Raw genomic sequence first — 12,441 nt, forward strand, 5'->3', positions numbered from 1 at the left:
CATATCCAACTAAGTACTTTTACACAAGTGCTCATAGCAGTTTTATTCATAAGAACCAAATCTGGAAACCAAAATTTCTATCAACAGATGAATACCAAATGATGGCTTTTCCTTAAAATGGAACGCTATGCAGCAAAGAGCTACTAAAACATGTAACTAATTTGAGCTTTTAGAACATGCCAAAGTGAAAGAATTAAGACACACAAGATTATATACTATATGAATCCATTTATACAAAGTCCTAGAATAAGCAAAACTAACCTACACTGACAGGAAGTGGTTACTTGGGGCTGGGGTGGGGTTAGCTGGGAAAAGGCAAAAGGGAATGCTTTTGGATGATAGAAGTGTTATTTTTCTTGATTCTTATGGTTGTTACATGGTGTATAGATTTTTCAGAACTCTGTACACATAAAATAGGTATTTTACTGTATAGAAATTGGACCTCAATGAAGTTGACCAAAATGATCTGATATCTGCTCCTATACCATGTAAAATACCTCTGATAATGGTAAATGTTCCAGAAGGTGGAGTATTGCATGTCTTTTTTTAATTATTTACCCCCTGAAGGCTCCTAGGGTTGCTGGAATTTGTTAAGAACTCAAATATGCTCTCACGGGCAAAAAAAACCCTGCTATATGTCATTTTGAAACCAGTTGTTTTGGTTGACATTCAGATACAAGGAATACAGAGGCAACAATAGTCTAACTAGACCGCTATCCGCTGGGCAGTAAAACTTGCCTGCTTTTCAACAGCTCTGCTAAACAGCCTCCCACACCTCCGTTTCTGCATATTCCCTCCCAGAGCACTCTTTTCTTCTCCAGCTGACAAATGCCTATTTATGTCTGTGGACCTCTTCTGAGAAGCCATGCCAGATCCTCTATGTCAAAATCAGTCACCTTCTTAGCTATGCTCCTACACGACTTGGAACATACTTCAATTTCAACATTTAACTCTGTACTGATCTGTCTTCCCCATTTGACTTTGAATGACTTCAGGATGGATGATGTCTTACTTAATCTGTTTTTCCAGTTTTTAGAACTGGTCTTTATAGAGCAATACACTTTTCAAGTAAATGACAAAATGAGTGAGAGATCAGGGGATGTGACAAAAGTTGAGTTCAATCTATTAAGACAGAATAAAGTTGTGTAGTACACTGGAATCATGTGCCCCGAGTGGCTCAGAAAGATACACAACTAAATGAAGACAATGCTCCCTGAAGGCAAGTGGTCATGGCTGAGCTCTACAGGTAATAAATAACAGGGGTGCCAGTCTTAGATGGCTTTTGCTTGCAACTTCTAAGTATGAGCAGAAAACATCACTGGGGCTAACAGAAGATATTTCCAGTAGAACAGTAATTATCCTATTACAAAACAACAAAAATATCCAAGATGTTTTTAAAAATAAAATATAGAAAGGACAAGCAATAGAGGTGCCAATTACACATAGATTTGGGGTGTGCTTTTTACTGCCTTCCACTAGATGTCAGACACATAAATTAATGATTGATCATTGTCCTTAGAGAATTTAGTGTAATAATGATAGTATATAAAAACATGATTTTGACATATCAAAGTACGTGCAGTCATGGAGGCGAGCAGAGAAACAGAAGCACAGAGGGGTAGCTGGCTTAGCCTGACATGATGCCTCAGACAGGTCTTGACTCATGATGAGTTAACTAGGTGAGGAGAGGAGAGCATTCAAATAAGGACAAAAGCAAAGGGGCATGAAAAGCTTGGACAAGTGGTGATGTCAATCAGTATTGCTGCAGTGCCAACTATGTTGCAGAGTTAAATGGTGGGAGATATGGTTCCAGAGAGGAAAAGGCCTTAGGATACAGGACAGGGAGTTTAGAATTTATCTTAAGGACAACAGGGTACCAACTTATGGTTTAAAATAAGAAAGTATCTTTCCAACTTGCCTTTTTGATAGGTCAAAAATTGCTACATAATACTCAAAGTTTTAAGAATAAGATCAGATACATAGTTCTGCTGTAAAAGGGGTTTAGCTCAGGGTTGAATTGTCATTGTGCAATAAAATATAGAAGCCTTGAGACCTAGCTCCTCCCCAACATTGTTCCAGCTCAAAGTCAGCCGTCCAGTCATGTGGTTCTCCTGAGGACACACATTCCTAGCCGAGGAGGGGGACAGCAGTCTGGCAATGCTGCTAAGTGGCGGGCAGTAGCCTACTCCTAAAGCAGCCCATCTGTGACTTTGGGAAATGCTGACACATCCAAAGCCACGTGAATGAGGACTCATGCCACTCACTTCCAAACATTGTCATTGAGTTAGAGAATGATTATAAGTTATCTGAAAGTTCCCCATGACCTACAGACTTCTCACCCAAATGTACAGGGGTCTTATTCAAGGGAAGTTCTGCTTGGTGAACACCTTGATTATTTTTAAAGTTTGGAGCTGAGTTGAAATCTTTCCCATACTGACCACATTCATAGAGTTTCTCTTCATTATGAATTTTCTGGTGTTGAAGGAAGTTTGACCTCTGAATAAAGCCTTTCCCACAATAACTACATACATAGGGCTTTTCTCCAGTATGAATAATCTGATGTAGAAGAAGCTTGGAGCTCTGAATGAAAGCTTTCCCACAGTCCTTACATTCAAAGGGTCTATCGCCAGTGTGAATTTTCTGATGTTCAGTGAGATGGGCTTTCTGGAGAAAAGCTTTCCCACAGTCTTTACATTCATATACCCTCTCTCCAGTGTGTATTTTCTGGTGTCGAATAAGGTATGAACTCAGAAAGAAAGCTTTCCCACATTCATTACATTCATAAAGTTTCTCTCCAGTGTGAATTCTCTGATGCTGAGTAAAGTTTGATGTCTGGCTGAAACGCTTCCCACACTCATTGCACACATAAGGCCTTTCTCCTGTGTGGATCCGCTGATGCTGAATAAGCTTTGAACTCCGAATAAAGGCTTTCCCACACTCATTACATTCAAAGGGTCTCTCTCCAGTGTGAATTCTCTGGTGTTCAATGAGGTCTGAGCGATGACGGAAAGCCTTCCCACACTCCTTACATTCATACTGTTTCACTTCTGTGTGGATCTGATAATGTCGAATAAGGCTTGAGCTCCTAATGAAAGATTTTCCACACTCGTTACATTCATAGGGCCTTTCTCCTGTGTGAATTCTCTGATGTCGAATAAGTAATGAGCTCTGACTGAAGCCTTTCCCACATTCTTTGCATTCAAAAGGTCTCTCCCGGGTATGAACTCGCTGGTGTCGAATTAAGTCTGAGCTGTGACAGAATGCTTTCCCACACTGAACACACTTGAATGGCTTTTCCCCTACATGAGCTCTCTGGTGCTCAATAAGACCTGCATAGTGAAGGAAGTCTTTCCCACACACATTACACACATAGAGTCTTTCTCCAGCATGAACTCTCTGGTGCTCTGCAAGGTGAGAGCTTTGGATGAAGCCTTTCCCACAACGATCACATTTGTAGGACTTCTCCCCAGTATGAGAAACCTCATGTCTAACTAGGTCCGAGTTAAATGTGAAGCTTTTGCTGCAAGTCTCATGCTGCTCGGCTTCCCCTCCTATAAGCTCTCTCTGAAGTATGAGGAGGTTTGAACTCAGAAGTGGGCTTCCTCCTGATTTGCTACCCACCTGGGCTGACTCTCCTGTTTGGATCTTCCAATGGGTGACTGTCACCTGCTTGAAACCTCCCTCCTGAGAGGGGCAACTCCGCAGGCTCTGCCCTTCTGGGTTTCCCAAAAGACCCCCTAATATGGGTTCAGGGATCTCCCTGGATTCAGGGGTGGGGGGCTCCATCACTACGAGTGTTTCTGACATTGCCTTATGTAGGTTTCCATCCTCAAAGACTCAGCTTCCAGCATCACCTCTTGTCACCACTTCCTATGTCAGAATCTGAAATAAAAGAGAGTAAGATCATCGTTCTCCTTCCAGAAGGGAACCCGATGGGATAAAAAACATATCAAGGAGCAGGAGAAAAGAGTTTCATCTGCACATGCTTTTGAGCCAACACACTGCCACCACAGCATGCCTCTTACCCCACACCAGCCTCAACCACTTGGGAAGTCTTTGGGGTGCCATCTGAAACATCCAACTCCAGAGGACAGACTGGCTGGACGGACAGACTGGGTAAGGACATGGTTTGGACTCCATTCAAAAATCAAGACCTATTTCCAAAGAAACACAAACTTGCCAAATACCACCTCTTCATTGTCTCTCATCCCTTATGTCCTCCTTCCCATCCTTACACAGCTTAGGTCCCATGCTCTGAGGTCTACATAATATATAGATTGAGGTTATATATTATGGCCATTCTCTTGCATATTAATCCTAACTCCCCCTGCCCTTATCTTCCTCTATCAGACTTGCACAGGAGAACCCCTACTCAGGTTAAATTCAGTTTGCTTCATGATCAGTGTCTGCATCCATGCAGACTAAGCTCTCTCTACATTTATAACCCCTTGCTTAATGGGGCCCTGATCTCAGCAATCTCTACACTCCCTGACTCTCCCACAAGACCATCTCCTGCCTTTTCCTCTCTTCTCAAATGTCCATTACTCCCACCTCCCTCTCAGCTGATGCTCTTGTCTATTTCAATGAGAAAATAGAAGCAATGAGACAAGAACATCCACCTTTTCCCATCCCATCTACCAACCTGTCTGTACCTACACCATGCCCTCCCTACACACGCCAAACTCTCCTTGATCCAATCTAAGGCAAATACCTCCAGTTGTACACTAAAACCTTCCCTCTCATCTAGTCAATGACACCAAGCCTGCCCTGCAGAAGCCTAGAGCTGGATGTTCATAGCAGCAACAAAATACAGGTATCGATCAACAGAGGATGGGTAAATTGAGGAGTACTCCCACCAGGGATAATATATAGCAGTGAAACAGACTGCCACACACAAGAACAAAGATGAATCTCAGAGATGGAATGTAGAACAAAAGCAGCCAGGCACAAAAGAGGTCATATTGTGTGATTCCATTTGTATAACATTCAAAAGCAGACAAAACCATGGTGGGAGAACCAAGAGACAGTGATTATCTTTAGGGAGAATATGAAGACTGGTAGGAGGTGCCAGGGGACTTGGGGTTCTGGTGGTCTGCATCACACAAGGGTGTTTACTTTGGGGAGGCTTGTTCAGCCTGGTTATTTAACCTTCCAGTTCCTGGGGTGCTATACCCAGCTTCCCTGCTTAGTGATGCCCTCCCTCCATGTCTGGCATTCCCACACTGTGAACTGCCTTCAGGCAGGTCTGCCTCACCCAAGGTCATGCCCTCTCCCAGGGAAGGCCCACTCTTAGTTATCCATCAACGCACAACAATTTACCACAGATTTAGCAGCAGAAAACAGCACAGCATGACTAGTACCCCTGTTGAGGGTCAAGCACAGTGTCAGCCAGGCCATCTCACCTGGAAGCTCTGAGAAAACCTGTTTCCAAGCTCAGATTGTTGCCAGAATTCAGTTCCTTGCTATTGTAGGACTGTCCCTGATTCCTGGCTGGCTGTTGGCTGGAAGCTACTCCTTGCTCTTAGGAGCCACTCTTATCTTCCAAGCAGGAACAGCTCGTAGAAACTCTCTGACCTTTTCTGCTACCAGCTGCAGAAACCCTGTGCTTTCCAAGGGTCCACATGATTAGGTCAGCCTACCTGGAGAACCTCCCCACCTTACGTCTGATGACTTGGGACTTCAATTATATCTGCAAAATTCCTTCATGGCAACTGGGAGGTGTGTGTACATTGGGGACCAAGAATCTTGGAGGCCCATCTGAGAGGGCTACCATGCCCCAGCCAATGGCTGGCAGATAACAGGAACCTAGAGTACCCCCCCTTCCATCTGGGGCAACTCTGAAACACTGTTCCAGCCTCAGAGCTCCATTGGGATTTGAAGCCTCAGTGTCAACCCCAATGCCCAGTCCTGCCTTCTTTACAGATGCATCACGTGAGAGCTCTCCCGGCTGAGTCTGCTTCCATGGAGCTCCATACAATCACTTCCTTCTCACCTCAAACATGCACCAGTGGGAAGAATACTGATTGCAGTTCCACAAAGGGATGCCCTCCAAAACTCATTTCCAGTGTGGCTGTCAAAAACAAGAATGCAGCTGAGGACAGAGCTGTGGGTGGTGGGGAGCAGCAGCAGTGGACTGACCAGGTAACACATGCTCTACACACACAGTAGAGCATCCTTTCAGTATGTTTTCCTTTCTGTGTGAGCTATGACTTGCATAAAGTGCACACCATTTGATGAACTCATGCACACCCGTGTAACCACCACCAGGTAAACAAAGAACACTTTAGTCACCCCAAAGTCTCCTCCTTCAATGGTAACCATCTCTACTATTAAAGGTGAATTCTGCCCACTTCTTTACTTCACTTAAATGGACTCATACAGCATGTTCTCTTTTGTGTCTTTTTTTTATTGAAGTATAATTCACATACCATAAAACTATTTCAAAGTGAACAATTCAGTGTTTCTTAGAATATGAAGCATCACCACTAATTAATTCCAGAACAATTTCATCGCCCCCCCAAAATGTCTGTGTTTATGCTCAACATTATGTCTATGGGTCATCTGTTTATTTTCCCACTTTTCTGTTCATAAACACTTTGGTTGTTTATAGTTTGGGGTTATTATGAATAAAGCTGCTATGAACATTCCTGTACTTTTATTTTGGTACAGGGAGGTCCTCATTTCTGCTGGGTCATGGATCCTAGGACTGCTTTTCTTTAGTAGCCACCAGTTCACAACACCTTTGCAAATTTCACTGGGCACCACTGCAGGTGTGGACCGGTAACTGCTATGGGTTTGAGGTTCTTCCCATCCCTGAGTAGGCATGTCTATGTGGTCATCCTTCTCTTCTGCTAAGTGTTAGGGTATCCAGGGAGGCCAGGACTTGGTCTGAGTTTAGAGTGTGACTGCATGAAGTTGCACTGGCACCTAGAGGAGAAACCTGCATGCTACCCAGAAAGCCCAGCTCTGGGCTAGAGGTGGTAACTGAGTATGGCCTGGGGGAATGAAGAGCAGCCAGTGGGGTAAACTGTGGCAGAGACTGAAGACTGCCCAGCACTTCTGCTTCCTTTAAGTGATAAAAACCCCATCTGAAATTTTAGTGGGCATGTGGCCATCCACCAAATGGCTACATTTCCTAGAGTGCCTGAAGTCTGGAGTGACCCTGTGATAGAGATCCAGCCAATGAGATGGGAATGGGATGGATGTGTGCACAAGGCCTGTCCTCACATGCCCCCCACAACCCCACAGGGACATGCCAATGAGGCAGAGAAGCCAGACTTCTGGAGGGCCTTAAAGGGCAGAGCCACCTACCTGCCTGTGAGATGAAACATGAGAAATCAAGTTTCTTGTTGGAAACACTAGTTTTGAATCTTACAATAGCTTGAACCCAGGCTTAAATAATACTAATAAACAATCTGTTCAAATGCAAAGCTCCCTGTGAAGACGGCACAACTGAGTCTGCATACCAACACATGGCATTAAGAATGAGAAGCTGAATACAGGTCACATGAGGAGCTTCTATCATGAGATCTGCTTACTAAGTAGTTTGGCAGCAGCTCCCTGGAGCAGCAGCCCACCCCGTGTGGGATATAGCAGTTAGCACGACTGCCTGGTGGCATTCACTGAGAATGTTTTTCTGAGTTAAAGGTACCCTAACTTGGCTTAAAAAACTTTCTCTACCTTATAAAAATGACTTTTAACTAGTTATTTTTTCAAGGTTTAAAGGAAAATTATGCTGAGAAAAATGAAATAATGAAAAACTTAAAAGAAGAAAATCACCTTCAATCCCAACACTCAGATTACCAGTTAGTATTTTTCCTCTGATCTTTTCCCACACCAGTATTGTGAAATCAGGACCATACTACTCAGTTTTATAAGCTGTTTTACTTTTATATCTTTATAGTTCTTGATTAAAAACATAAAATACATTATAACATTTAAAACAATAAAGAAATGTGGAATATAGACATGAAAATCCCTAGCAATTCAACAGATAACCACAGTTACATATTCATTCACACTTTACTGAAATACAATTACACAGTGTATTTACTTATAGACACAAAATTTCCAAAAATATAGGTGGGATCACACTATACCCATCCATCTGCCACCTTTTCCTGGCATTCTTCAACTTCATCCACATGATTGTACTTGCTCTGTGAACGGTGTCACCATTACAGGTGCTCACTGAGTCCCTGAAGGGGTCAGGAGTTGGAGGGAGCCCGGACCTCTGTGTCATGAGGTAGGCTGTTCCCTGAAGTACTGTGCCCACTTGCCCAACCCTTTCTCCTCCGCAAAGAGGTGGAATGAATTAACCCAAAGAAAGCTTTGTGAAAATAACTACACGTGCAGCACCCAACTTACCACACAGGGGCACATTGGGCTCTGTTCCACCAAGCCAAGACTGTGGCCAGGGCAGGCCCCCAAGGAGGGGCTGCAGCAACATAGTACTGCCTGTGAGCAGGCAAACCTTGGCGCCTGTTGCTCCCATCTGGCCTTGGTAATAACAAGAGAGCACCAGGGCACCTGAATGAGACAGACTAGGACTCCCCGAGAATCTGAGCCTCTGTGCCTGCCCTACAGCTGCCAGCCATCAACCTGTGCTCCTGACACTGCAGTTAGAGGGAACGGAGCCCGTGATGTGTGCCAGACACTATATAAGGTGTCTTGTTTCTTATTTTCTTCTGTTCCCCTCAACTATCCAAGAACTTCAGGAGGGCCTTTCTTAAGGCCAAACCAGCTGCAGTCTCCTCCTCTCCACCCCACCACCAGGCCATCTTGGTTCCTGCTCCCACGACTCTGCCCAAGAATGCAATGGTCTTCTTTTTTGACAAACCCAGTGTCCTTTCAGCTGGATCACCTCCCATGACCTGAGGCAGCATGGGACATGCCTGACAGCTCTTTGAACTGCTTTGATGGCACCTCCTATTCTGGGACAGCTGCTTTTCCCTGACCCCCAACCCAACTCATGAATGTCTTCCCAGCCCTGCCCTCTCTAAAACCTTTCCAGGAGAATCAGGAATCCATCACCATCACTCTAGGAGAGGCTGCAGCTGCATGCACAGGCTTGTGAACAGTGCAGCAAGCCCTCCCTTAACTTCTGTATCTCCCATGAGAGGGATGCAGGGCTTATCGCTGGTATTAAGATTCCATTATAATGCTATACCTACAATAGGGACAGTAGTCCCATCTCTGTGGATTGGAAGCAAAGTATCCCCTGCATACTGTTAAATAGATAGGCATCTCTCAGATCCCAGGTGGGCAAAAGGCACCTATTTCTGTCGTTCATTGGGGAAAAGACATGCTGCAGATATAATACTGCAGGACACTCATCGAGCATGAGCTGTACAGAAAAACGGCCTGAGTTCAGGCCTAGCCCCAGCCAACACGCCTGGAAAACCTCAGGCATGCTACTCAGGCCAAGCACCTCATGCCCATGATGTAGCCGGTGTGCAAGGAGGTAAAACGTCCCTGACATCAGCAGTCAACCACTGGAACTGATAGACTTCTAGGGGAAAGGAAACCTTCAGGAAGGGCTAGCACAGCGCAGCCACAGCACCTGCCCCCAGCCGGGAATTCTTCAGGCCCAAGGGTTGGGGGGAATTACGGTCATGCCAACCCCTCCCCACCTCTACCCCCACCAGGGCAGAGGGTGCCTGCTCTTCATCTCCTCCAGCACAGAGGCTCAAGACCCCCGCCACTTTCCTCGCATCATCTGGTGAGCATCCCCGTGCTCCAGGGAGTGGAGGCAGGCCTAGGGCAAAACTGCAGTACTACCTTCACGTGTACCCGCCAGGCCACCTCAGAGGAGCCAGCAGGCCTGACATCCACAACACAGACGCTTAACCTAGAGGTTCTAGGACTTGGGTGTGTGGCCTTCGGGAGCCGGGGAAAGGAACCGAGACGGGAAGCGAGCGTTTACCCACACGTTCCTTACGGAGGGAGGCTGCGGGCCGGGGCTGGGCTGCGGCCCCGCAGGGCGGCCGTGACGGCTGCCGGGAGACGGGCTTACCGAGGCCCAGGCTGCAGACGCCCGTGGGGGCAGGCCGCGCTCAGCGCCCTCGACCCCCGCCCGCCCGGCGGGCCCTGTGGCCCCCACCCGCGGCCCGGGACGCGCCACTCACCCGGCGCCCAGCGGCGAGAGGACGGCGCGAGCCCGCACTCGGAGCCGCCGGCCGCCCGCCCTCAGGCCGGCCAACAAAGCGCGCACGGCCGCCCGCACCCCGCGGCCGGAAGTCGGCCGGAGGCCCCGCCCGGGGAGCTTCCTGTGCCGCTCTAGGCGCGCCGGGGTGGGCAGCCTTTCGGTGGTGCGAACTTCCGGCCCGGCGTGGGGACGTGGGCACGTGGGTAGCGGCTGGGCCCGGCGAGCTGGACTTCACGCTGCGCGCTCGCGCGCCTGGAGCGCGGCCTGTGTGCCAAATGCAGGTGGTTTCGAGAACTTCAGTGAGCCATAAAGCCGGGCGGACCGGGGGCGCGTTCAGACCCCAGGAGGCCCGCGTCCCCTGACCAGGTTCGGCCCTCTCGGGGGGGTCATGTCGAAGTTCATGCCCGCGCCCGGGGTCCGGTGCCCGTCCCACCACCCCCGCCACACGGGCAGGTAAGACGGGACGCAGTGATAGTCTGAGCACGGCGACATTTTGGGCGCCACTGACACACAACCTCCCCTCGGAACGCGCCCTACAACCCTGCAAGGCAGGTCCTTTAACATCTGTCACGAACGAGAACTGAAGGCAGAGACGTCGGGTCACCATGCCCTCTACCTGTCTTGTACAGGTATGGAAGTCCCTCCGGAGACGGTCAAGAGAAATCCTACCTATTTATTCCTCAACAGCCCGGGTGAAAGAGCAGGTGTCTCATTATCAAAAACAGATGGGTGACTGAACCTCCGGGGGAATTCGGAAACACCCACGTATCCACGGGCAGTGCCCCAGGTGGGCAGGTTAGTTAGGAACCACTAACAATGGCTGGGGGCACATCCGGCCCCACAGGGCCTGGATGGGGACCTGTGTTCCTGGTCTGAGCTCAGGAATACAAAGAGAAAGGCACACGATGGAAGGAGCGTCCATTAGCATGGAGAATACCTACCCAGGCCCCAGGATGCACAGGAGCCATTGGACATGTGGCTAGCCCTGCAGCTGGTCGCTGCTGACACCGGCTATGGCAACGTCTGCAGGCAACAGGAGGCATCCTTCTGTGTGTGCATTTTAACCGTTCACACGGCAGGTGTGCCATCGCCTTCTACAATTGGCCGTTTTTAATCAGGATGGTTTTAAGATCACCCCATGTTAACACAAATAGCTGGTCTGGCCCACTCATTTTAACCGCAGGGTCCCCCTGTATGTCTACACTGCTCTCTATTTACCCCTCCTATTAACGTCTGCCTGGTTCCTCCTTTTCTCTGTCACAAATAACCAGGACTGCAAATCTTGTGTGGTATCCCCATGTTGAGCATGGATTCTCTAGGGGATATGCCTAGAAATAGGGTTAACTGAGCACATTTTAGTTTTAGGTATCGCCATACTGCTTTTCAGAATGGCTGTCATAATTTATACTCTAATAGAGTGTATATATGTAGAGAGAGGGACAGGATTGCTATTTCCCTACGTCTTCACCAACACTTACATTATCTGACGTTCTGATATTTGTCAGTCTTGGAGTGGGGGAGGGGACAGTATCCTGGATTTTGTTATCAGTTTCATTCAGACATACATAATTTATAAACAATCTAATCCAGTTATTTTTAATATATATATTTGATAAAGAGTGCCAAATGTATCACTCTGTGACCTCCACAGTCCAGACATAGGACTTTTCCATCCTCCATAGGTTCCCCCTGGGCCCTCCTCCATTTACAAAGGCCAGGTGAGCCATGGTCCTTCTGAAGACCACTGCCCTGGACAGCCACAAAGCAAGAACACACAGGGCAAGAACAAACACAGAACCCTAACTCCCCTTCCTGCTGCCGTCTCTCCATCTACCACTGTGACAGTCCTAGCCTCCTGATGGTGCAGCCCTGGGTTTCTCTCACCCTCATCCCCTGCACTGGGGTCCTGCACTAGTCTGAGCAGCAATGACCCTGTCCCAGAAACTCTCGGGGTCAGCTACTTTAGTTTCAGTCCCCTGAGCCTAGAGCCTTAGAGATTTGAGTACAGTTGGTGTATTTGGAAGGCAGCAATTTCGGAAGTGGGAGGGAGAGAGCAGGGAGAGTTGGGAAGAAGAGACCAGTCAGTGGGAGGGGTACTGCTGGGACCATATGCAGCATATGGCCCTGGACCACTGAGGTGCACAGAAGTCATCTAGGGATGGTCCAGCAGAGAGGGAGGCCAGCCATTCATCCTCTGCCTCCACCCCAGGGCAGCACCTCGAATGCAGCGTGGGGTTGGGTGAGGTGGGGAGGGGAATGGCAGCACAGCTCTGGAGAAGGACCTGGGAGGATAC

General features: G+C 47.8%; 1 protein-coding gene across 2 annotated transcripts; it reads right to left on the reverse strand.

Moving 5' to 3' along the window:
* Positions 1 to 14: 14 nt before the first annotated feature.
* ZNF623 (zinc finger protein 623) lies at positions 15 to 10,262 on the reverse strand. 2 transcript variants are annotated; one of them, XM_037023248.2, is made up of 3 exons: positions 10,128 to 10,253; positions 5,993 to 6,070; positions 15 to 3,882 (listed from the first exon to the last, which is right to left on the reverse strand). In XM_037023248.2, exon 3 carries the CDS (start codon positions 3,805 to 3,807, stop codon positions 2,296 to 2,298), a length of 1,512 nt encoding a protein of 503 aa, XP_036879143.1. In that variant the 5' UTR covers positions 3,808 to 3,882; positions 5,993 to 6,070; positions 10,128 to 10,253; the 3' UTR covers positions 15 to 2,295. The 2 variants fall into 2 exon arrangements, with proteins under 2 accessions (XP_036879143.1, XP_036879142.1); XM_037023247.2 differs by lacking the exon at positions 5,993 to 6,070 and having other exon boundaries at positions 10,128 to 10,262.
* Between the last annotated feature and the right edge of the window lie 2,179 nt (positions 10,263 to 12,441).

Source organism: Manis javanica, chromosome 2, assembly GCF_040802235.1.
Source record: "Manis javanica isolate MJ-LG chromosome 2, MJ_LKY, whole genome shotgun sequence".
Taxonomy (NCBI): domain Eukaryota; kingdom Metazoa; phylum Chordata; class Mammalia; order Pholidota; family Manidae; genus Manis; species Manis javanica.